The 26,738-nt window shown below is 41.1% G+C and overlaps 1 protein-coding gene and 1 long non-coding RNA gene across 5 annotated transcripts in view; one reads left to right on the top strand and one right to left on the bottom strand.

Moving 5' to 3' along the window:
- The first annotated feature begins 1,201 nt into the window (after positions 1–1,201).
- Positions 1,202–15,903, top strand: LOC309351017. Of its 2 annotated transcripts, none has more exons than XR_014160650.1 (2): positions 1,202–1,797; positions 9,944–15,903. It is a non-coding gene; the product is annotated as an uncharacterized lncRNA (long non-coding RNA). The 2 variants fall into 2 exon arrangements; XR_014160651.1 differs by lacking the exon at positions 1,202–1,797 and adding an exon at positions 8,960–9,792.
- Positions 15,904–18,723: 2,820 nt separating this feature from the next.
- Positions 18,724–26,738, bottom strand: part of EPYC (epiphycan) — a 30,249-nt gene continuing 22,234 nt past the window's right edge. For all 3 annotated transcript variants that reach the window (XM_081878323.1, XM_081878322.1, XM_081878324.1), the window contains exons 3-7: positions 26,074–26,227; positions 23,455–23,613; positions 22,996–23,198; positions 21,838–21,933; positions 18,724–19,546 (exon numbers count right to left, since the gene is read on the bottom strand). In XM_081878323.1, coding sequence (XP_081734449.1) covers positions 19,376–19,546; positions 21,838–21,933; positions 22,996–23,198; positions 23,455–23,613; positions 26,074–26,227 — 783 coding nt within the window. In that variant the 3' untranslated portion in view covers positions 18,724–19,375. The remainder of the gene's footprint in view (positions 19,547–21,837; positions 21,934–22,995; positions 23,199–23,454; positions 23,614–26,073; positions 26,228–26,738) is intronic.

The following is a 26,738-nucleotide window of genomic DNA, read 5'->3' as shown; positions in this document are numbered from 1 at the left end:
GGGGGGGGGTCAGCATAATTCATGCTGTTTCCTGGCTTCTTTCTGCTCCCATCAGAAACCTCCATTTTCTTGGGAGAGAATTTGGTATTAAATGTCTTAAGAGTATCTGAGGACCAAGATAAGTTGCCCTCAAAAGATGTCCACATTTTACCTACTCTACAGTTAAAATTCTTCTCAAGTTTTATTTCTCATATCTGGTCAAACCAGATAAGAAAATACACACATGAAATTTATGTTTTAAAAAATAATGACAAATTGCACAACGTGCTTCCCGGTTTAACGTGATGCGTTTTAATAGGGAAAAACCCTAGAATTTTAGATGACTGTATATACCCTAGTTCATGAATGACTTTTCAGCAAAGTATATCATAAAATGTTGAAGAAATAGGTTGCATTTTCTCCTGCCATGCTTGAAGATTAATAATCCAAATGATAGAAAGACATCTGTGACCCCATTATATAAAGCAGATGTGGAAATGGATGGCATTTCTTATTTTAATTACTTTATTTATAATGTAGATAGACAAGTGAAATGTTTTCTTTCTCTGTGAGGGGAATGTAGACACTATTATCAACTTCAGAAACACTGAGCCAACAAACACCTTTGTGTGACAAAAGGCTGCTGCCAGTCAGTGTAAACAATACTGAGATAGATGGACCAGTGGTCTGATTCAGTAGAAACTAGCTTCCTCAGGCTCAGTGCATTCACAATGTGATCGTATACAATGTGTTTGGGAGAAAGGTGGGATAAAAAATGGTAAAGGGACCCCTGACCATTAGGTCCAGTCATGGCCGACTCTGGGGTTGCAGCGCTCATCTCACTTTATTGGCCGAGGGAGCCAGCATACAGCTTCCGGGTCATGTGGCCAGCATGACTAAGCCGCTTCTGGTGAACCAGAGCAGCGCACGGAAATGCTGTTTACCTTCTCACCGGAGCAGTACCTATTTTCTACTTGCACTTTGACATGCTTTCGAACTGCTAAGTTGGCAGGAGCAGGGACCAAGCAACGGGAGCTCACCCCGTCATGGGGATTTGAACCGCCAACCTTCTGATCGGCAAGTCCTAGGCTCAGTGGTTTAGAGCACAGCGCCACCCACGTCCCTTGAAAGGTGGGATACAAATACCTTAAAATCACAATTGCGATCATAATAATATAACATACACGGAGACCCACAAAGACGTAAGTGTAGCTTACCTCAAAAGTGGAGAGAGGTAAGAATTATGCACATCCAGCTCCCATGCTGATGACACAAAGCTCTACTTCTCCTTCACATCTGCAGGCATCGCAGTGGAAGTGCTGGACCAATGTCTTGCCTCAGTAATGAACTGGGTGAGAGCCAACAAACTGAAGCTCAATCCAAATAAGATGGAGGCACTAGGGTGGTTCCCTAGACCTGATGGGTGGGAGGTTGCCTGCTTTGGTGGGGCTACACTCCCTCTGAAGGAGCAGGTACATAGCTTTGGGGTGCTCCTGGATTCTTTGCTGTCACTTGAGGCTCAAGTGGCCTAAATGGCAATGAGTGCCTTCCGTCAGCTTTGGCTTGCGGCCCACCTGTGTCTCTATCTGGACAGGGATAGCCTAACTTCTGTTGTCTATGCTGTGGTGTTCCAGATGTTGCCGGACTCCCAACTCCTATAATTCCTGAACATTGGAGTCAACCAACAAGGGTCCCTTTTCTCATGTTACAAAATGTATTGTAAGGAATAGTTGCTGTCATAAACTGGCTGTCATGAAGCAGGAAGGAGGAAGAGGATCCCAGTGAGGGATGTAGCAAGCTAGGGTTGGAGAAGGAAAGGTTGGTGTATAAAGTACTCATGGGGCAACAGAGGATAGTGAGGGGGATGGGGGTCAGTGCACAGGAACCAGAGCAGCAAGACCCATCACCAGAGGGGCCCAAATCCCCAAACATGGCAGTCTATGAGACATAAGAAGCAGCGTATGGGATGATCTAGGAGGCTGAGGCAGGCAAAGGCCCACAGCCCAGCTGGCCAGGTGGTGCTTATTAGCTCTGGGAGGGAGTGTGTGATTCCTCAGCTGGAGTAGGCTTGGGACAGGTGAGGGTCACATGCCTCATCAAGCCCAGATGCTGCAGTCAGCATGCAAGGTATACAAGGGAAGCAGAGCTGAGGTGCTGTGTCTGCTCAACTTCCCACATTGATTGGACCAAAGCTTGGATGTTATCGGGAGCTCCTTGGGACTGTGCTTGTGTGGGACTAACATCCTAGTGCCTTGATTCCTGGATTGGCTGCCAAGGAGGGAATTTGGTCTGACTGGACTTTGGACCTGTTGGCCTGCCGGATTATGTGCTAATATCTGCTGTGGGTTCGTGTACACTCGTGGGACATACCAGGTAACCCGTGGTTCAGGACAGTTGCTGGCAAAAGTAATGGTCTAAAAAGTATGATGGTTGGGACCCAAACAGCAGAAATGACCCAGGAAGCCAGCTGCAATCCCTACCACTGTATTGCTCAGGATCAGACCCTATTTCTTAAGAGAAGCCTGAGGAGCATGGAGAGTGGTGCAAAAAACAGGGACAGGCTGTTATGAATGCAGAAATCCTGCATTTGGCCTTTAGTGGTTCAGGCTACATATAGTCAAAAGGGAAGTGCTGCACATTAAGAGCAGAATCTTGTTGTCTGGATAGCCCAGGTCCTCTATACACACTGTCCAGACTTGCAACCTGGGGAGATCACTTTGGTGCTGCTAACACAGCAGTTTGACTTCACCCCTGGAGGTGCACTCCATTGGCTCAGAGACAGATGGATGCCAACAGCAATCTGTGTTCATTAGGATTTATAGAAATCAGAGTATAAGTGTCCAACCAGGCAGGATCCAAAAGTTTTAAGGAATAATATACTTCTGTTGAAGTAATCAGCAATTGCCTCTGCTGAGACCTGGTTTAATAAAACTTTCCATCTCAGTAGGACCAGACTTGGCTAAGTATTTGTAATTAGAGTGGATTATTAGAAAATAATCACTCTTAATGCTTGTGTGCTCTTTTAAGATCCAATACAAACTTAATCTATCAATAGGGAGTAAATTATATAATGATATCATTAGCATTTTTATGTAAGATTAAGGGAAATGATTTTCTTTCCTTTTTTTTTTTGAAAGAGAATTTTAAAGCAGTTGAATAATTGGTGTAACTAAACTCTTGCATCTTTTACATAGTTTTTTTTAAAAAAAATATTCAGCTAATATTTACTTTCACATGGAAAAAATTGTTACCTATAATGATTCAAATTCTATATTTAGTGTTAAAGTTGTACTTTCCAAAAAGGAGAAAATAGTCATTTTAGAACCATGAAGGTAATCATAGGGCAATTAGCTACCTACACAATCATGCAATAACAACATGTTGGCAGGAACAAAGTTTTCCTATCATGGACTGCCAGTGTCCATGACCTGACCTTCTAAGCTGGCCATCTCAGATGGATCCTTGATTTATCTGTAGATCCAATGTGTGGATCTTGGAGGTTCAACTTTGAAACTCTGCACTCTTTTGAAAGTAGCTTGGAAACAGAAGACAGGAAACTCATGCACAGCAAAATGGGGTTTTTTTCACTGACAAGATTCCCTTTGGCATGTGAAAAGCACTAGTTTACTAGTGTTTTTCTGTTTCCAATGTCATTGCATGTTCTGCACTGCAAAAGTAAAATGCAGCATGCGTTTGGGGAGAAGAAGGAAATGACATGCAGCTGAAGGGCGTAGCTGACATCTGCATTGCTCATGCAGTTCGGATCAGGTTATCTTGGCAGAAAGGAGTTAAGAGTAAAGATCAGGTGAACCTAGCCTTCCATCTTAATCTCCTCCAACTGACTCAAAATAAGTAGTGTTATCTTTAAGCCTGTCATGATATTAGGAAATAGTTTGACTTACGCTGAGGCAATCCAGACTAAATCAGGCTTGATCTGTCTGCCACATTGCACCAATAACATATCCTTTGCCTATCCCATCTGCTTGCTTTGGGTTGAATGCAGGAAAGTCACTGAGCACGAAGAACACCTTCTGCAATAGAATGTCCTTTCCTTCTCCTCCCCCAGAAGATTGAGGGGACCCCCAGAGAAGATGGCAACTTCCTATGTTCTTTGCAAAGTCTACTGAAAGAAAAAGCCATCTACTGATGACTTAAAGTCAGTTTTGCATTAGGAAGTCAATTTTCTTATACTGATGAATATGTTTGTTAGCAGCATCTACCTGATGGAATATGAATTCACATTTTAGCAAGCAAGTCAACAAAGGAGGTTAACACTTCTGTTGAGCCTTCCTAACTACATGTCCATATTTCAAAAATTTAGCACTTTATCCTGCATTACCCTTGGTTGATATCTCCTTACACATTCTCATATTTGTACAGCTTATTCAAACATTTCTGATATTTGCTAAGACATATCTCCATACCAGATTAAAACAGCCATCTGAATCTTTTTTTTTTTTTAATCTTTGGAAATGGGAGAAAATCTACTCTGCTGAACTACTGAGATATGAAATAATAGCATTCACTACGTATTATTTTCATCAAATTTTAAATTGCACTTCTGAGCCTCTTCTTTCCATTACTTCTCATTTAAATAATCTTCTCTCTTCAACCAATAATAAACCACCCTTTTCAGAAAAGTGTACCTGCAAAATCTTGAACCCTCAATTGTGTTTTGATTATGGAACCTCATTTTACTAACCCATTGTTTTTAAACAAACTTGATTGAATTATTTTAAAACAATGATCAAATATAAAGTGTTGTCTTCCAAGACAAAAAAACCCCATGATGTTAAGTCTTGTAAACAGTCATCCACATGGCCTCAAAACAAGCTTGGAAAGTGTTTTACATTACAAATTAAGCTCACATCAGTACTGTCCCTTTTATAGCAAAACAGAGTTAGAACATCATCATCTTTCGAGACCAAATGCCAGAAAGACAATTTTGCATTTAAATCATATATGAAGGCACACATATTTTCTCAAATACATTACAATAGTCACAGACCCCATAGTCAGATAGTATAAAATACTACAGCGGAAAGTATGCACTCTCTATATTCACACCATTTTCTCAAAACTCTTGTTAATAAATAGTTTGCGACTATTTCCCCCTCTTTTGCTTTGAAGAATATCCTTTGTGAAACATGATGCTTGGCTATGTAACAATTTTGCAGCAGTAAAAATCCATCCATTTCCCATATGAATGTGTCTGTGGTTTGTTTTGGAGGATCATATATTGGCTTATTAAATCAAAACATGCACAAGGCTTTGCCCTTGGTCCATGCTTGTGTAACTATTTTTAATGATTATTTTTATTCACCAAAAGTCTTGATTAAGGGTCTCTGAAGGGACTCACAGCAAATTATTTCTATAGAGGCAAATAACAAAGAACTCTCAAATGTCGAACAGCAGTGCATAAGGATTTTACACAAAGGATCTAATTTACACTAGTTTTTACCCATGCCCACATCTCCTATTCAAACAAGAACCAAAATGAATGTTCTAGCATTTCATTGGTCTTTCAAGGTGCTTTTTGAAATGTCTCACACTTGACATCTTACTGATTTCAGGCCAATTATGCAATAGATGAGAGATTCGTGATGAATCATCAGTGTATTTCAATATAACCTTCTCCCCACCCAGCCCAATTCACTGTTGCTTTTAAAAAAAGTGTAGGAGAAGTGCTCTTCTGCCAGAACAAAAAATCTGCAATAAGAGTCATTAAGTGTGTAATGTATTCAGCCTCTCACTGTGACTAAGAGGCAATGTGGGAATTGTGAAAGTGAAGAATAGCAAAGGCAATAGTTCAACTTCATTGATTCACTGGGTGTCAGCTGTTAGAGAAATTAGAAATAGGCATCTCCAAGTGGAAATATATGGGGAGGAAGAATAATGATCTGTGTATTTTGTTCATTACATGCCTCTCTTTTTTAAACAATAAAAACTCTTCCGAGACTGAATATTGTATTCCAACTTTTACTTTCTTTATTCTTCTCTATAATTTGTTCAAAACATGAATTCTATTTTTTGCACTCATGTTAATATTTCATTTTGCCTTACTTAACTCCCTGCAAGTCATTATCTGACTGTTATTAATTACTACTGCCGGAGATCCGATTTAAGGCATTGAAGTTAGGAAAATACTATTGTTATTGATTATTTTTTTTAAAAGTACAATACTTCCCTCAGACCAATCCACAGCAGCTAAAAATGGTGCTTTGTTTTAATATAGAATTGCTAGCTGCCTCTGGTTCTCTGTAGAGCATCTTTCTGGGTGTGGAAAATGATATCCTCTACTCAGGCCTCTGCTAGCAGAGCATTTGCCCTTGGCTAACTACATCTCTCTCTCTCTCTCTCTCTCTCTCTCTCTCTCTCTCTCTCTCTCTCTCTCTCTCTCACACACACACACACACACACACACACACTGGGCAAGGAACAGGGAGAACAGGAAGCTGCCCGCAGTAGCACTTGTCACACTGCATACCTAAAGTAAACATAATGCACAACCTCCTCTCCCTTCCTTAACCACTTCAAATATTCCTCCCTGAAAATCACCATTCTGTTTCATTCCAAATTCATTCCTGAAAAAATTGTACTCAGTATGAACCTGTTTTTACACAACAGTCAACATACAGTATATTGGTTTATTCATTCTGCTGATCAACTAGCTTTAACATTTCTGGGTTTGATTCACTTCAGAATTGGTCTTTTGTCTTATTTTACTTAGGTGGATGAGTCTATGATGAACATCTTATAATCATGGAGATATCTAAAAGGAGTCTGAAGCTTCTTTAAATTCAGTTTAAGTTTTCAGAACACACTTTAAGAAAAAATGTTTTTTTTAAAAAAAACCTACCATAGACAAATGACAGGACTTTTTTTTTTGCTGAAATGCACAGAGAATACTTTATCCTTTCTCCCTTAGGTTGGAACTATTTATTTAATCTGTCCAGTCAATCATAACAAGATCTGATTGAAAATGTTTAATTTCTTCTTTGAAAAGATTGCCTCCAAGTGGAAGAGATCATTACTACACTCATCCAAGATTTGTGAATTAAATTTAAGGACAAACATTATTATTTTTGCATTTGATCATTCATTATACACATGTGGACACACAGAGTGCCAGGTAAATAAAAAAATCTGGAGAGAATCTGGAGAGAAGACCATTCATTTGGAACAAAGTTATAAGTATTTCTATTATGAAATTAGTCATGGGTCAGCACAATTCAGTATTTGCCAGCTTCCTGCAAGCTTTCATGGAGTTTCACACTGAGGTGTGGTGAAGTAGTTAGTGTCAGATTAGGACTAGGGAGATCTTGGTTCAGCCATGAAGCTCCTTGAGTGACCTTGGATTTGTCCCTGTCTCTCTTAACCTAATCTATCTATTTTCAAAATAAAATGGGAATGTGATAAGTACTGTACACATAACCACTTGATTCAGGGAGGGCGTCAGATGAAGTAAGTCACATACAGAAGACGAAATGAAGTTCTATGTTGATTGACAAATTAACAGTCAACAAATCCTTGGGTCCATATGATATAAAAGTTCTTGAAAGACGTGAAGTGAAATTGCTGACCTCCTAAGAGAATGACACAATCTATCATTAAAACTAGTTTCCTTACTAGAGGTCTGAAAGGGGGGTGGGGTGAAAAACCCTCTCTGAATTTGCTACACCACTCATGGGCAACAAAAAGGAGACATTTCATTTATTTTTCAGAAGGAGAGATTGTTTTAGAACAGTTTGAGGGACACTTACTGCTGGCTGCAAACAATGGCATTTTCTCAGGTCTTTCACTTTTTAAAATGTAGTTTTGTGACCTCCTGCAAGTGAGTGGTGGAGATTAATGCAGCCAGCAGGAGCACCACTGCACTCCACACAGAACAACAACAACAAAAATTTTAAGCGAATAAAAACAGAGAGAGAAGAAAAATGCCACTGTTTGCTGGGAATAATAAGAACCCTCAGGGTTGACCTAAGAAGGTTTCTCAGATGAAGAATAAAATGGCACTCCCTCCCACATACAAGACTCAACTAGACTTCCAGTTGAATCTTTCTTCAGCGCTGGTGACATGACACTGCCCTCTGCTCAGTGGAGGCTGGTCTATGAGGACAAATGAGATACTGCCCCACCAACCACAGTTTGTCCTCAGCCGGCCCCCACCTGCCTGCCTTCTTACTTATAACAAATCCAGGGTGTGGCTCTGGCTGTTGCCCTCCCTGCTTGCCACTCAGCTAGTCCCACTGAATCTGAGACAACAAGCTAGTTTAGGTTGGCCTAAACTACCCTAAAGGGACGCAGGTGGCGCTGTGGGTTAAACCTCAGAGCCTCAGACTTGCAATCAGAAGGTTGGCGGTTCGAATCCCCGTGACGGGGTGAGCTCCTGTTGCTCGGTCCCTGCTCCTACCTAACCTAGCAGTTCGAAAGCACGTCAAAGTGCAAGTAGATAAATAGATACCGCTCCGGCAGGAAGGCAAACAGCGTTTCTGTGCACTGCTCTGGTTCGCCAGAAGCAGTTTAGTCATGCTGACCGCATGACCCGGAAGCTGTACACTGGCTCCTTCGGCCAATAAAGCGAGATGAACGCCACAACCCCAGAGTCAGCCACAACTGGACCTAATGGTCAGGGGTCCCTTTACCTTTAAACTACCCTAAAAGCATCTGAAGCTTTGCTCTCTGACAGAATGACTAGGAGTGGAAGGAGGCTTAGGAACAGCTAGGGGACTGGTCTCCCCAGTAACTGCTGCCTGAGGCCATCATCTCATTTTGCCTAATGGTAGGGCTGGCCCTGAGCACACACCTCCATCCTATAACCCTTCCAACCTCCCCAAAGATTCACCAATAGTTTAAGGGTCCAAAGCTGCCCAGCAGTTTCAGGAGCAAAAAAATTGGCAAATTATACCCAATGTAAGCATTAAGTTATGACACAAACCCCCAGCCCCATATACGATGATGGGCCTGATCTGGTGGTGGCTAATAAGGAACAGGAGTTTGGACTTTTGATTGATATTTCACTGAAAATCTCAATAAGGATATTATAAGCCTTTAAAAAAGGCTGGAAATGGGCAACTAAAGTTAAAGCCTCTGGGCTAAGGAGGAGCCATGATTGAAGCTTATTTAAAGGAGAAATTGTGTTGAGAGGTTTTCTCTCTCTCCCTCTTTCATAAGAGCTCAGGGTCATTCAATTAAAATGGTTGTCAGTCAAATCAGGACAGAGAAAAGACATTGTTTTTTCGCACAATGTATGATTAGCATACAGAATTTGTTACCATTTGTCGCAATTGCTCCTGGAGTAGATGGCTCGGAAAGGGGATTACAGCCAAAACTGCCATGGAAACTAGAGGAATATTTCAAAATTTATCAAACACCTTTCTAATCATTGCTGTATCAATACTATTACTAGTCCTTTCAAAATGGTCAAGTTATCCTCCTCTGCCCTCTTTGAAAAAATAGGGGGGGGGATCTGATATGGAGCAGTGGCAAGGCTATTTTTTATTTTACAGAAAGCCTTTGCCCATTTTATTGTTAAGAGTAAGACCTGCCCATTCCACCCAATTATTTAAACTCCCCTCCTGAAAATATCCTTCCCACTTTTACAGGGGTCCTATGAAAGTAATGGTGCTGGGAACATTCAGCACATTTTACAGACATTTTAATCCCCTGAAAAATGCACCCCACAGAACATATCGTTTCAGCTCAACACCAAGTCAGACTGTCATCCTAAGTACTCCTCTGAATGTCTTTTCCATTGAAATGGTAGACACCTGAACTAGAGCTTTTGAATGCAATCAATAAGACTGCTTTAGAGTAAGTACCCTGAGGATTGCCATAATCTTTTCTCTATAATGAAAAACAGGAAATAGGAATCGATTTTCTATTTGTGGAAGCATTACTGAATACAAAAGATATCACTCTTCTACACTGATCTATTCTTTTTTACAATTTATTGGCCTCACAGGTTCCAGAATTAAACTCTCCAACCCAACCATGAAACAAAGATTTAGTGATCAGTCTGACAGGGGACAGAATGAGACAGAACGAGCGCACTGAATTTATGGAGTCAGTCTATATTAATGGAGTTTGTACAGTAAGCTCAAGTTGGAATACATTTGACGTATTTTGTTATTAATAGTAGTAGACATCTTGCTTCTTTCGTTTGGAGAGAACAATCCTGTCATCTCTCATATGGACCCACAGAAGTCAAATCACACAATTGCCACTACAGGCCAGATGGAACCTAGTGATCTAGCAATGGGATGTTTGCTGCCCCTTTGGCAAGACACCAAGGCTAACAGCCCAGGAGTGAAGGTTACTCACTGGCTATGCAGAGGCTCTGTCCCAAGCAAGGGTGCAATGCAGTCAGGGACTTGGGGGGGGGGGCACAGAGATCATATTGAGAACCTTGACTTCCAAGGTAAGAGGGAGAAACCAGCTGGTACCCTGCATTCTGGCCTCCTAGATCCTGTGGTTTCTGGATGAAGGTTAAACCAAACTGTACAAGTCCACCTGGCTACTTTCTTGACCTTCCTGACCAAGGCCCATTAGGATCCTTGCTGATACCCACCCAACCTGTGTGTGTGCTGTTCCCCCTATGGGCTTACTGTAGTATAGGGACTAAGACACAGGCACACACCTGTACAGTACTGGATACCACATTTACAAGTTGGAATGTGGGCTGGATTTGTATGGGAGACATTGGATTGTCTCCCATGTGAACCATCCTTCACATGAAGACCTTCCTCAGATGTTTGACCTACCCATTTAATGTGAAATACAGTGAGTGGCAACATGGACCAGGGCCTTCTTGGTAGTGGCACTAACATTTTGGAACTTGTCATTGAGAGGTTTAAAAGAGGCATTGGGAGTAAGACCTACTGAACACTTCCACAGCATGTGAAGCTTTCTCAAAATCAAACTCAATAGCCCCAATTTAATTAAATTTGGCCACACTTAACTCCCACTTCATTTTCAATGAGACTTTTGAATAATTAACTTTCTTTAGGGCCAGTTTATATTCATCAGGATTTAAGCTTAAATGATTTCCTGAATCAATTTTGACTTTGAGGACACAGAGTTTTAAGAATAGTATCTTTGCCTTTTGGACATCTCTGCAAGCATGTGAACCACACCAGATAAAGACGGAACAGAGCTGAGAGAGCAGAATATACATTTATTTAAGAATCTGGAGATCAAGATCTATTCTGAACTATCGAGGAATACAAACGCATAGTCCAGTCATTGTATTTTTATGGCTCACAGGAAATACTCAGGTGAGATTCCAGACCTATATCTTCATATATTTGGTTTTTCTGACTACTCTCATCTTCTCCAACTTCCTCATCTCCCATGAAAATATTTATCTGTGGGCTCATAGCTGAAATGGTGGCCATGCAACTGGCATTTGGAAATACCATGTCACAATCATTCTCTCCTGTGGATTGCTGTTGTTCTGATTTCTCTCCTTCTCTTTTGTCTGCAGCAGCTGCTTTTTCCGCCGCTGCCCTTTTCTCCTCCTGGCGCATGTCTTGGTACACCTGATGCATGATAAACTGTGTTGTGTTCCTAGGGGCACGCATTCCTGGTGCCCTCCATCCACACAGATTCATGGGGCGCAGTCTCCCCTTTACAGCTGCATGCATAAATGCTAACAAACGCTGACTCTTCCGCTTCCGATTACGGCGGTGACTTCTCCCAATCCTACAACATCTGGATTTCCACTGGTGACTTGCACACCAATGCTTTGCTTTCTCCTTCTTAGGTGATCTTTTCTTCTTCCAATAGCCTCCCCTTTTCTTCCATGGTCTACCATTCCCAGAGAGCGTACCGTTCTTCCGTTCGGAAAAGTGACAAGCTTTGGGCTTCTTCACTTTGGTATCATGATGGCTACCATGAGACACTCCTGGATCACTTCTTTCACCATTTTGGTCCCTTCTTCCCATGTTGGGCCATTGTTTGGTATATCCTAGTTGCAGAGACAGCTGCTGATAACACCGCCGTCCCTGTCTCCACATTTCAGGAGATAATTGGGAAGCCTCTTCCAAAAAACTACCTTTCCAACTTTCGATTTTTCCTCCCTAGGAGTTTCTCCTTCCACAGCAGCCACTGCTTGTGCTGTTAGTTCTGTATTGTGTGGTTTGTGCCTTCTGCCCTTAACCAGCTGGGCACACACTCCTGATTTTCCAGTACTTTTTTTTCCTGGTCGTTTTCTGTTGCTCCCTCTTTCTTTGTGGCTTTGGTGCCACTGCTCGTAATACAATGAGACCCCGGTGTGAGATGCTGCTTTGACCCAGATTCAGTGGGCCATAGGTGTCATGCCACTAGGGGTGGTAACTTCCTTTCCTCTTGGGAGCCTTGTATAGATTGAATAAAGCATCGTCATCACCCTAGGCAACAGGGAACCAATCATAAAGCAATGGGTGGGGCTGTAACTGGACATTCCGCCAGCTTTTAACAGGGTGGGGCTGTGATAGGTGTTCTTTTGAGAGCAGCTCTGTAGAATCAAAGACTCTTGTCTTCTTTAGGCTCCAGGGCAACTGACTCCACACAACTGTCATAGTAGCCATGTTGGCGTGCATCTTTTAGCCAGACATAGCTTAAGGCAAATACTATTTTCAGATACCCCATTCCAGTGTAACAGTAATCAATAAAGACTGACCTATGCCACATGACATCTTTAACGACTTCAATGTAAGCTGTTACCAAAGATTAAGTAATGAATCCGTTCTACTTTTCAGAAAAGAAGGCTGAAAAACAAATCCATCTCATGATTTTCCTGTCCAAATTACACAGGGATGATGTGAATAAACTGCCCATGACCCCATATTTAATTTTCTATGTCTGCCATATATATATCAGATTTCGGGACAGTTCCTACAAATGATGCTTGGGTAACAGTCAACATGTTTCTATCTACCCAAACTACTGATGCAGTAACACTTAACATTCTGTTTTGCGCAGAATGTCTGGGCCCACAAACTGCTAAATATCTTAATGCTCATATGGATTTTATAGCTAGAAACTCTGTTTCTTATAAATGTATGTATTTGGTTATAGTTAAATTTTAATTTTGAGTTGATAGAGCACACCCTACAGAATATGCCCTTCTTCCAGTTTATCAAAAGGTTGAAGGCAGAAGAAGCTAACTTTTAAATACCCAAAGGATTAACTACACACTGCAATCAAATACATATAACCAACCCTGCTGTCCTTTTTATTTCCAGGACAGCCATATTGGGGGGGGGGGTGTTGACTTGGAGCAGACAAGTAGCAGGGAGAAGGTTCTCTTAACCCTTTCCTTTCCCAGTGCTACTCAGCTACAAGTAGGTCTGCTCCAGCTGGTTTTTCGTCGTCTTGACTACAAATGTGCTTTGATCTATGCATGGAGAAAGGCTTCAGGGCAGTTTGTAGCAGAGACCTAGCAGGCAGTATAAGGGCCGCTGGGCCCCTCCTGTTCCTCCCTTCCAGTTGTTGTTGTTGTGGTGGTTTGTTGTTGTTTTTAAGAAAGCTGGTTTGGATTCAGTTTCAAATGTCTCTGTGTAATGTGTAGTTCGGTCTGGAGCAGAATATCACATAATTCCCTTTCTCAGTTATTGTATGGCATTCCAATTTGGGTACAAGCATTTAATAGAGAAGTTGAACAAATTCAAGTGACTTTTCTTCTTAAGATCCATGGTGACCCTAAATGCATAAGTTACTTAACCCTATGTGTTAAAACCAGTCAACATCTGATGGAAACCAATGCATGGCTCACTACAACCAAGGCATGGCTGAAAGTCCACTTTAGAACAACATCTAACTCCTTCTTAAGCTCAATGCATGAAGACCTGGATGGTATAGAGCAATTCAAGATAAAATCCGTAGTTTGGGCATTGCTCTTGAGAGCCTTGAAGCATGTGACGAAAGTTACATATTCTAAATAATCAAACAGTGACTCTACGACCATGAAAGACAGCGCTTGTTACCTCATACTCCTAGATCCTGTTCTCTGGAGGCCTTAGGTATTACAACACCCTACAGAACCTGTGCCAAATATCTAAAGGATCTACTACTCCCTTCCCATCGAAGAGCCTTTATGCTCGCGAGATTAAATGCCTTCCCCTCTGTAGTGACCAAAGGTAGATTCTCACATGCCCCATATCAAGCCCATTTGTGTGCCTGCAACCAAAAAGTACCTGATTCAATGGACCACATTCTCTTAGATTGCTCTCTACACAGTAGACCTTGCCAACTGATGCTGAGCAAAATGTTAGACCTCCGGCCTGTAACTCTGAGAAGTCGTCAAATGAGGTTTCTCATGACAGAACAGGACAAAGATATCCCTGCTTTAGTAGCTTCCTTTTTAGCTACAATTTTACCCGAAAGGGTTCCCAATGAAGCATCCTTTCAGGGAACAGACAGGGCGAAGCAGAATATCTAAGTGCACACAATCACAGTGTGACCTTATGACCCTCAACAGATTCACCCTTGTCCTTTTAATTATCCTAGTGACCTGAAATGTTTTAGATTGTGATGCCAATAAGGTCTTTGATTTGATTTGAAAAATAACTTAATGGGATCCAAAATTGCCACAATATGATCAGAAACACTTCTGTTTATCCCAGGTTCTTTCCCCCTGACTCCCTCATTGCTCCTCAGCCCCTTGTACACTACCCCATGGCTTTCTAATGTGTTTCCCAATCCTCAGGATTAGCTTCCAGGGGGAAAGGAGGGGCTGCAGTGAGACAGGATGTGTGTGTTGAAAAGCCCCATCATAAGCAGAATGTTGCCATGGAGCTCAGGATCCAAGTTTTTGTGTTTATGCAAGTAACCACACCTATCAATAGTCTATGGATTTGTATGCAATAAAGTAACTAGGGTTTAATCTAGGGCTCAGCTGATGGGACTAAACCTGCTCCTTCATTCATGGTGGAGAGAGTTATCAATGGATACGTCCCTCCCATGATGGTTATGTTCTGCCGCCACAGTCAGAGGCAGAAATGCTTCTGAATACCAATTATTCGAAATAACAGTATGGGAGAGTGCAGCAATGCTCTAATTCTGCATGCACGTTTTCCACAGGCATCAGGTCAGCCACCGTGAGATCAAGATGCTGGACTAGATGGGCCATTGGTCTGACCCAGAAGGCTTTTCATTAACATCTGCAGGCAGCCCTGTTTAGGGAAGTTTTTAATGGTTGGCATTTTATTGTGCTCTTAATACTTTGTTGGGAGCTGTCAAGAGTGGCTGGGGCAACCTAGTCAGATGGGAAGCATATAAATATTATTATTAGTTATTAATTTCCCTATGTCATCAAGGCCAGGTGGCAAATTTCACCCCATAAACATTTGAATGCTGCAGCCTTTTGCTTTCTCAGATAAAAGGCTGCTATTCACTCCTATGAGAAAAAAGCAAAACACTGCATTCTATTGGAAAGAAACCAAAGTACCATTCTAAACTATGCTGAAAGTTCAGCTTCAGAAACTTGGCCATTAAATAAAACAAAGGCTCTGCTTCTAATATGTTCCTTCATTGATTCTTATCAGCGTGACTGAGAAGAATGACCATTTGAAAAGATAATGAATTATCTCCTTTCATTCTCTATCAGTACAGGAGCTGTCACATATTCAGACTCAGGCTTAATTTCCACCTTGCCTAGCTTTATTCTCCAGACACTTTAGGGAAGCTAAAAAGCATGAGAGTTCTGTAATCCTGATACATAGAAACTTCAGCCAGAATTACTAGATAACTTATCAAGTCCGTTGTTAAAGAGCACCCAACTTTAAATACACACACAAAATACAAATATGAGGATTTGACAAGCTTTATTTATAATATCTCAACACATGATGGCAGTAGTACTCTTTAAAATGGTGATACCAATGCAAGTAAATTATCAACATTCTAAGAACCTGATATTATTTGCAAAGATTTTTTTAAAAAGCAAACAAACCAGAGGTTGGCTAAATTTCTGAGTATTTGCTGTCTTAGTTGCTAGTAAAAAAGATCAACAGTTGTTGACAGAAACCACATGGATAGGAAAAGGAGAGGTCTAAAGATAGATGCATGTGTCTCCTATCATTTCTACTGCACATATGCGTGCAAGTATGGCTTTGACTTTAATCTGCACCCAGTATTAAGAAGAACAACTCTTACAACTGAGGCAATAAACCTTTTGGGCTGAAGGCTGCATTGACTCATGGTCAACCCCCCCAGCGACTGCATGCCAAAGTGCAGGTTGCCAAAATGTAAACGAATGTGATGATTTTTTCTTTTCTAAAGAAAACTCCGAGGGTTCCCATGCTTTTTATAGTTGGGTGACTATGGGATCAATCAGTTAATATGTATTAATATATACATTAAAGTATTGTTTTAAAATGTACCAGGACTGGCTTAGGGGGCCACACACACACACAAAAAAAAGCATTTGTCATCATGGAATTGAAACGGAATCCAAAGAAGCCATAAGTACATGGCAAATTGTGGGAGGCATTGTCTTAGTAGACTACAACTCTTGGGAACCAGTTGTAGATCATGGGCCATGGATTAGACATCCCTGTCTCACAACAAATAGATAGCAACACTTGTGATATCTCAATTGAATATTAACAAATATTTGCCCTTGAAACGAAGCCCCTATTTTGACCATTTTTAAGGGAGTAATGAAAGGGCCACAGAGAATAAATGCTGGTCCTGTGAGCAAATAACTATATAGACTCACCCTCTAGTCTCAATGGTCTTGGCAACCAGGCCAATGCCTTTGCTCCTGCATAAAATTTTGTTGCACTGTACTGTAGCAATGAAAGTAGAGCAGCAGAATGGGAAGCACTGGCTGGCTAGGCATTGGAGTGAACATCTGAGTACAAATTGGAATACATGTAAGAATGCCCTTTTAAGCACAAATCGCATTGCTCTCAAATGAATGTTATTTATTCATTCAACAGAAGATTTATTGCTTATAGCTATAGACCATTGCATATAATACAAATAAAAAAAGGAAATGCCTAAAATACAGACAGTCAAAGTGCGAGTCTGCAATAAATCACACCATTCAAAGTTGGAGTTAACACTTTATTAGCAAAAACACAACCTTCACAGACTTGGCTGAGTGTCAGGCCTAACGAGCACAGCAGCTCATCCCTGGTAGTTTTATGCCATGAATCAGTTGCCAAGAAAAGGTCCCAACCTCCCTGCAGCCTTCTAAGTCTCCCCTCTCCAGAGCTTTCCCCAAGCAATCAGGGACTAATCCTATGTGCAGCCTGTCGCTGCTCCGTCCATTTCAGTCCAATTCTGGTTCTGGGAAGCAGGGAGGGAGGGGCTTGTGGCAGCATGAGATGGAGCAAACTGCCACACTCAGAGCTTTGGGAAGGTCAGTTGCTTCAGTAAGTCCAAGCCATCTATCTGCTCTGACCCTGACTAATTGCTACATTCCTTCTGTCTGCCATGTAATCTCCGTCTATTGGAGCCGGTCACAGCCAGGACAGGACAATTCTAATTTAAGCAGAAGAACTGACCACTGTAGGCACTGCTCTGTTTTAAGGACAGTATCTTCTTCTTCTTTTTTTAAAGTATTTTAATTAAAGATTTTCTTGGTTTACAAAAGTATGTGCAATGTCTCTCTATCTCTCCCCCCCCCCAGTAACATTTTTTTACAGATCAGTTTTATTTGTTGAGACATTAGGAAGAAAAGGGGTGGAGGGGGGGAAGATGGGTGGGGGTGGGTGGCGATGTTTCTGTTTTGCTTAATGTATGTAGGGTTTGGTGTCAGCATCGCTTGTGCAGGTTCTCTGCTATTCACTTGCGTTCCTTTGGTGGTGAGAGAGGTTGGGGTTGGCCTAGGGTGTGGTTGTTTGTTTGTGATCGGCTGTGGTGGTCTTTGTTTTCATGTGTGAGTGGGGTGGGTTGGTGTTCTGGATCAGGTTAGCCATATTGATTCGTATGCTGTTGGTGGATTTTTGTCATTGTCTTGCTGGGCTGTGTATGTGATAAAGGGGAGCCATACCAGGGTGAAGGTGTCTTCTTCTATTTGTCTCCGTGTCAGTTTCAGTTTATTGGTTAATTTTTCTAGTAAGGCTGTTTCCCATACTATTTGGTACCATTTGTCCATGCTTACTCCTGACAGGTCCTTCCAGTGTCTGGTTATGTTTCTGGCTGCTGAAAGTAGGCGGGTTATGAGTTCTTTGAGATGTAAATGGGCAGGAACCTCACCAAAATGCTGGAGAGGGTGCACCTCCACAGGCACATACCTCCACATGTGGTGCGAGTGCCCCAAAATCCAACTATTATGGACAACAGCCATACGAGAAATATGTAAAATAACTAAGCAAGTATTAGAAACCACCCCAGAATTGGCCCTACTAAACATCTTCCAAGACAATAAGGACAGTATCTTCTAAACTGTCATAGACACTTGAAGTAAGTATTAGGCAGTGTGATGCTAGAGAGGAAACCATATATATAGAAGGTAAATACTGACCGAATGTTGGGGACAGAGTTTCTTAGGAAGGAGTGCTTCATATTTGAATGTTTTCTCCCCTTTCGTGTATTAAAATATATGAACAGAAACATTCTGTAAAGTTTCTACAATGCACTTGGTATTGCTCTGCACTTATTTCCATAGTGTCAGGAACTATTGAAATATATCATTTCACAGAAGTCTTCTACTGTTGCTTTGAGTTGGTTGGTGAGCTTAGTAGAGAAGTGAGGAATTTTATTTCTTCACTATTATCTAGCACAAACTTACTGTGAAGACAATACACATACTTGGTGTACATTTTTTTACTTATACAGTATAAGGACGGTTTCCATGTTTCCTCTCTAGTACAAAGCAGTGTTCAACATTTTACAAGAGAGTATATTTATTTTTAATATTAATGTTTTAGTAAAATAACCTGATCTGGCACCTAGCTGCCCTCTATAGCAAGTAGGACGCTAGCCTATATGGAGCTTTGGTTTCATCCAGACAGGACTTTTGTTACATTTTTATGAAAAAAATTATGGAAAAGCTTTACATATAGAATATGATTAAAAACAAGGTAGCATGGGTCATTTTCTATTTATATACAATTCTTATAGCTTTACTATTACAATTTTAATGTGGATAAAATTATGAACCAAGTATCATTAATATTCAGTTTCTCTAATACTTATTCATTCCCTTCTCCTTTCATCATAGCTATCATGTCAGCTATTCTGCACTGATTACAATGCACTGGTTACAATATGGAAGCATGGTATACTTTAATAGAGAATGAATTAGTATTCAGCACTGTGCGTTACTGACTGCAACTGTTTACTTATTATTTTACACCAATACAACCATATCATACTGTCACAGGCTTTTGAAGCAGTTTGCTTTAGAAAGCATACTTGCAAAAGAAATTATGTTACATGACATTTTCGTTATGGCCTAAGCCTAAAAGAGGCTCCCAACAGGCAGACGGGGTAGACACATGTACGCATGAGGGGTTTTGCTCAGATTAATGGGATTGCCATCTAGCCTGATGTCTTCGAGAGATTTGCGGATGTAAGAATAATCCTTCATTTTGCAGAAAGTATCTTCATGCATCTCTTGTATATTGTTGTTCTAAAAAGAAAACAAAAGATTTATTAAAGCCAGTATTTAAATTCCAATTTAAATGTCAGTTTGTCAACAATAACCTAATAATTAGTAGTAGGGTGCACTGGATTTGGATAGATCCTGGGGCCAAGCAGGGTGCCTCAGAGGAATTTTGGGGTTTTTAGAGGTGAAGTGGGATATCAAAGAGGCACATGTCAAAGCCCTAGGACTTTGTGATGAAGGTCAGATGAGAAACTGAATCAATAATAAAAAGAGCAGGGAACTCTGAAGTAATAAGAACTCTGAATAATAAGAGCAGGGAGCTCTGAGTGTCTGGAGGCAGTTGACAGATGGATGGCGGCTGACTGGTTTAGTTTCAATCATGACAAGACAGAAGTACTGTTTTGAGGGGACAAGGGGCGGGCGGATGTGGGGGACTCCCTGGTCCTAAATGGGGTGGCTGTGTCCCTGAAAGACCAGGGGCAACCAGAACTCACAACTGTCCATGGAGGTGCAAGTCAATTTGGTGTTCAAGGCAGCTGTCTACCAGCCCCATCTGGTATGCAGGCTGAGACCCTACTTGCCCACAGACAGTCTCGCCAGAGTGGTGCAGGCCTTGGTTATCTCCTGCTTGGACTACTGCAATGCGCTCTACATGAGGCTATATTTGAAGGTGACTTGGAAAATACAACTAATCCAGAATGTGGCAGCTAGACTGGTGACTGGGAATAGCGGCCAGGACCATATAACACTGGTCCTAAAGGATCTTCCCTGGCTCCCAGTACATTTCAGAGCACAATTCAAAGTGTTGGTACTGACCCTTAAAGCCCTAAATGGCTTCGGCCCAGTATACCTGAAGGAGCATCCCCATCACTCAGCCCACACCCTGAGATCCTCCTCCGAGGGTCTTCTGCTAGTTCCGTTCCCTCACTCCGAGAAGCGAAGTTACAGGGAACCGGGCAGAGGGCCTTCTCAGTAGTGGTGCCCTCCCTGTGGAACGCCCTCCCTTCAGATGTCAAGGAGATAAAGAATTACATAAACTGAAGGCAGCCCTGTATCAGGAGGTTTCTAACGCTTGATGTTTTTATATATATATTTTTTAAGATATGTTGTAAGCTGCCCAGAGTGACTGGGGAAACCCAGCCACATGGGCAAGGTATAAATAATATAATTATTATTTTGTGGCACCTTAGATATCTAGACATCAAATGCTGCAGACAAATATCTGCTGCAACCAGATATTGGTTTTATCCAATGCTCCATGTATGTGGTTCCACTGGTGCAATAGGACCTCCATTTTCTCTCCACCTCTTGCATATACCGGAATCTGCTCTGGGGGGGGGTGTCCTCCCCGCCTCCAAGCTGATTTTGTGGGAAGGTCGGAGGGTGACAGGATGGGGAAAGGAAGCTATACTGCACACACTGATGTCTGTTGCGTCAGGAAAGCTGAAGCGCTGGATGTGGCCCGATGTGTCTAACCTTACCCACTATGTTGGGAGGATGGGAAGAGGGAGAAGATTAGTATTAGAGAGACCAGAGAGGAGGAACTCTGTTGTGACTGACAGGTCTAGCTTGCTATCAGAGGACATGATTTTACCATTGTCCACAATCCCCGTGCTATGGGGGGTGGAGGGAAGCAGCTTTGCAAGACCATATGTAAGCTGTGCCTGTGAGTACCTTTTGTCTTGAGCGAACTGTGTTGAGTGATTAGCATCATGGACTGATGAAGCTTGCTGCAAAACCTGGATAATATCCGGAGAGCAGGTGTCATCTATTTGGCTTCAATTGATCATTTGGCTTTGCGTTTCCAGCTAACCACTTGAAGAACGCCTTCTGGCAACCGCTCCTACATTTATTGCATTGTGCTTCCAGTGAACGACTATTTGTTCCAGCTGTGTTATGACATATTTATTGCATACATAACCAGTACAGCTAGTACAGGCTTGGTTATGCACATTGCACTTTAGTTTGCCCATTGTCTAGTTGGTTTATGAGGGTATATTTATTCCAGTAAAATAGTTCTTTATATTCATAAGCCAGTTCTGGTGTTGTTGGTTTGTTGTTCAATTATTGTTATAACACCTGATACTTTTTGTGTATACATATGTAATTTATGTCTCCAAATTTAAGAAAAGCTCAAGGATGCGGAGGGGGAGAGAGAGCACCTTTGTAACCAATGGGTCCAACTTCTAACAAAAGGAAATAATATTTAGTTCTTCCTAGCACGAAAGCCCCTGAACCTATTTGTATGAAATTTGGCACACTTCTTATCCAGTCAACACTATATCCAAAAGAATTTATTGATTGTTTTAGCCCACCTGCAGATGAAGAGACTGGAGGCTTTCAGGGAGTGGAAGTGGGATATGATCCAAGTTGTTATCAGTGATGTAAAGGTGGTGCAAGTCAAACATATCCTGAAGAAAACAAACTATTATTATTATTATTATTTTTAAAAGAAGTGATTTCTTTGTTCTCGTTCTGAGCCGCACATGAGTACAGACACTTAAATTCAGCCAATCATTTTAAACATCTGTACCAAGATTGATTCTTTTTAGAGATTCAATGAATGTCAAAGCTCCAGTTGTGTGGAACAATCGGCTTAGTGGTTTTATTTGCTTGTTTTCAAGTTTGCAAAGCCTGGCTACTTCAGGCCATAAGACTGAGCTTGACCTCACTGCAGCTCTCTCTTTATTACTGCACAATTTCCCCGTTGTTCTCAGAGCACGGAAGACAGAATCATACCATGCTGCCATACAACTGCCACCTTACTCTGACAGTGACTTCATGCAAGGTATTTTTTCCATTTGAGTATTAAATTTGAGTACAAAAATATGGCTTCTGTATCAGTTTTGATGTATATGTGCATGGCACAGGTTGCTTAAAAATACATGCTAGTGGCAAATTTTGATTTAAAAAAATGTTTTGGTTGTTTTTACTGATAATGTTATTGTTTTATATTTATAAACTGCTTGGAGCTTTTTCACAATCAAGCAGTGCACAACTTTTATGAAATAAAATACAGTGGTACCTCGGGTTAAGTACTTAATTCGTTCCGGAGGTCCGTACTTAACCTGAAACTGTTCTTAACCTGAAGCACCACTTTAGCTAATGGAGCCTCCCGCTGCTGCCACACCGCCAGAGCACAATTTCTGTTCTCATCCTGAAGCAAAGTTCTTAAGCTGAAGCACTATTTCTGGGTTAGCGGAGTCTGTAACCTGAAGCGTATGTAACCTGAAGCATATGTAACCCGAGGTACCACTGTAAATAAGAGGAAAATAATATGTGCCTAATCCATGGCTCATGATCCTTTCTACACTGACCTTAGGAATTATGCCTCTGCCACCACGTTGTTTTGCACTGGAATAACTATCCCACATCACTTTATGAGAGAACTCCCTCCTGTTCCTATAATGGCTATTTTTATTAGTCAAATTAAGGGATTTTTTTTCAAATTAGCAGTTAAATACAGAACTCACTTTAAATGCTTCTTGCTTGATTCCTTTGCGACCAAGCCTGTTGTTACTAATATCAATGAATATCAAGGTTGGTGGTAATTCTGGAAGCTGCCTTATCTTGTTATCTCGAAGTATCAGTTCCTGAAGTTGTGGTAGTTTCCTGAAGGCATCTTCATCAATTTCAGATATAAAATTTGAAGTCAAGTCAATCCTTTTTAAGTTGCCTAGTCAGGGACACCAAAGCAGGGAAAATAATTATAGCATTTCTGCCTGCTTTTAAAGACCAACACCAGGGGTGGGGGTGGGGAGAATAGACAATCACCATTCTTTGGATGCAAATAGTTCCAAATTATAGTTCACAATATGTTGTTATGTCCAGAAGATGTATGCTACTATGCACTTATCTTTCAGCATGAGAAAGTACTTTGCATAGCGTGCAATAAAATAAAGTGTAGTAACCAATAGTAAAGTCATCCATACTTAGGTTAGCAAAGTCATCCCTGTTGACCCTTTTGATTCTGTTATAGCGAGAGTAGAAATGTGTGGTTTCCTTCGGCAAGGGGGGAAGATCTTCGAGTTCACGATCATCACAGTAGACAGAAGTACTTAGGCACATACACAGAAGACAAGTTGGGAGGCCTAAAACATGAAAGAAGAAACCATTCACTTAGCTATACACTTGTAAAAATTCACACAGAGCCATACCATCCTACAGAGCCACACGGTCTAAGTATCTTGCTGAACCAGTTTATGGTTCTGTTTGAGATTTTGAAAAGCATTTGGCTCCTTTTATTCTAGTTGTTCTAGGCTTAGGCTCAGGTGTAGGTATCTGAGTTCTCATGAATAACTTTCCTCTTAGTGTAGCAGAATAATCACCAGTCATGCACTTTTGATAAAAGTTCCACATTTACACAATTTGTGGAGTAATGCATAGTGATATTTTTCAGATATTGGGAAACATTATATTGAATATTTCATGCACTTTGTGTTACGCCATTCACAACTAGGTGCACATGCAAAGATGTGTACAATATCAATGCTCCATTTTTTTGCCCTTAATATTTATTTTAAATGTTACAAACCACGCTTTTGTAAATTTACAATTAAATGAAACAAACACACAAGAAGTTATTAAGTGGATTTATTATTGGAGGCAATGTGGCTGTTCAAAACCAACAGCTTTCAAAGACTCAGTGTAATCAAACCAAGTGGATTCCCTTGTATATTAGATTGGTCTGGATATTAAAATTGCTGCTTGAATAATCCTAGTGATTCACTACATCTGTAATGTTTTATAGGAAATACTCTTATGAATAATGGAGCATTTTGTCCCTACTAGATTTCTCAAGTCATAGTCAGGAAGATATCTTCATTTTATATTCTACCTCCAGGATCTGTGTCTTCCCTTTAAAACTTAATAAACCTGCATACATTTAGTTTGGTATCCAGCATGCTTTTTTGATATTTGAGGAAATTGGTCCCCCCCCCCATGAGACCTCAATTTCCTTAGAATTGTTTTTAATTAGCATCTTTCATGCAGAACAATGACATCAGGAAAGGCTTCAACCAACCCTTGAGGAAAAACTGCTTGAAAGCTGTAGATTATTAAATAAAACATCAAACTACTGCTGAATGAACATAAGAAAATGATCTAAAGCATTTAAACCAATTTATGAAAGGGCTTCATTAACAGGTGTGTGGAATTGGGAAGAGCTCTGCATTTCCCTATTGCCTTCTGAAAAAGGAGGTGGGATTGAGAAACATCACAAATATTTATAGAAAATAGAACATAATGGTGCAAAATGACGCCATTTTATATGTCTAATGCTGTTAATGTGGGTGTTTAGAATAGACTGGAAAGCAATATTTAACATTACTGGTTAACGTTACTGGATTCTTTTTAGTGGGATTTGGAGTGTTTTCCAGAAGTAAGGAATTCAGGGCCTCCCACCTCCCATGTTGCTCGAGACCTAAAGCCCCATTTACTCCACTGCCCTTGTTTCTGCTGGTCTCTTTCCCCTTACTGTCCCTGAGCAGTGACTGGTCGCCCCTGAACCTGGTGTGAGGCAACCTGTGGTCAAGGAGGTTATGTAGGCGGGGACCAATAAGGTCACGTGAGTGGGACTAAGGAGGTTACATGGAAAGGGCCAAATTGTTCTGGGCCTGAAACCAGACTAGAATCTGTTTCTTACAAGTCTAAAAGGTAAAGGGACCCTGACCATTAGGTCCAGTCATAGCCGACTCTGGGGTTGTGGAGCTCATCTCACTTTATTGGCGGAGGGAGCCAGCGTACAGCTTCCGGGATGTGGCCAGCATGACTAAGCTGCTTCTGGCGAACTAGAGCAGCGCACAGAAAACCATTTACCTTCCTGCCGGAGCGGTACCTATTTATCTACTTGCAGTTTTATGTGCTTTCGAACTGCTAGGTTGGCAGGAGCTGGGACCGAACAACGGAGCTCACCCCGTCCCTGCAGCTATTTAGCCACCACACTCTCAACCACATTGCCCAGGGAGGAAGTACTAGTATAATTATACTAATTAACCTAAAAGTTAGTGACATTATTTTAATTAACATACAACTAAGCTTTAAGGCTTGTTTGACTTATAGGAGGGATCAATGTTGTGTTTTGGGGAGGAGGCTTTAGTTATTTCCTTTTCTTTATCAACTGATATCTCACTGCTTGGCTCAACTCAGCTCAGCTTCTACCATAACTGGCAAAATGACACAAAATCAGCAATTTGCTTTTCAAAACTGGAAGAAAACAGATTAGATTGCCCAATTTATCTGTCACTCTTGAATGTCCACACACTCATAAACCTGATAACTACTGTGGGAAGAACGCAGATTCATTCCCATACTTCTTTCCATCTACTGGTGGTAGTTATAGCAGCGCAACGGTGCCTCCCCCACCCCCTCATCACTAGATAATTTAAGAAGTCTAGATGGTAAGGAGGCAAGTCTGCATACTGCAAACCTGTATAGAAAACTGCATTACATATGCCCTGATGAAAAGGCTCCTTAGCTTGTGTGGAATTATAGGCCCAAATCTAGACTAAGCAGAAAGCCAAAATCATGTCCCTCAACTCTCTCTTACAAACCTTCATGTGTATGGGGACCAAGAACTCCTGGTCCATGAGGTGAAGAGCCATCAATAAGCTTAGGTGTGGATGCTTCTTCTTCGGGTTCTTCTGGCAGTGGAGAAGGTAAATAAATCTCTCGAGTTACAGATGGTACTACTGTTCCAATCTCTACCTAGGAGACACACACATATTAAAGCAGTAATGTGGTATCGGTATGCAATGTCGATTTTTATTATAATTTGCCATATATTCAAGTTACCTGGACTTATATTAAAGGCCTGGGAGTCTCTGGTGAGGTTGGAGCAAGAATGTGTCAGTAAGAAAGCATTATTCACTAAATGCAGGCAGAATGTGTGATGGGAAGACTTTTTCTGTTGGCTCAGAGGAAATGTAAAATATCCATATCACATACAAATTAGTACTTTTTACAGCAGGATATATCATTCACCATCTTGCTGCTGTAACCAACCACTCTAGGTTCACATACTTAAAAACCAATGTATCTTTGCAACCCAAACTTGGCAGATAACCTGCAGTTTTCATGAAACTTGACACCTTAAGATATTGGGCAGGGGTCACCCTACAAGATTAAATGTGTGGTTTCTGACAAAAGCATCCCACTTTGTATACCTACATGTCTGGGAGACTTAGAATAGCTCTTTGGTTTACGTAGTAAGTATCCA

Source organism: Podarcis erhardii (genome assembly GCF_964252035.2).
Source record: "Podarcis erhardii genome assembly, chromosome: 10".
Taxonomy (NCBI): Eukaryota; Metazoa; Chordata; class Lepidosauria; order Squamata; family Lacertidae; genus Podarcis; species Podarcis erhardii.
This window is presented reverse-complemented; position numbering and strand designations above follow the sequence as displayed.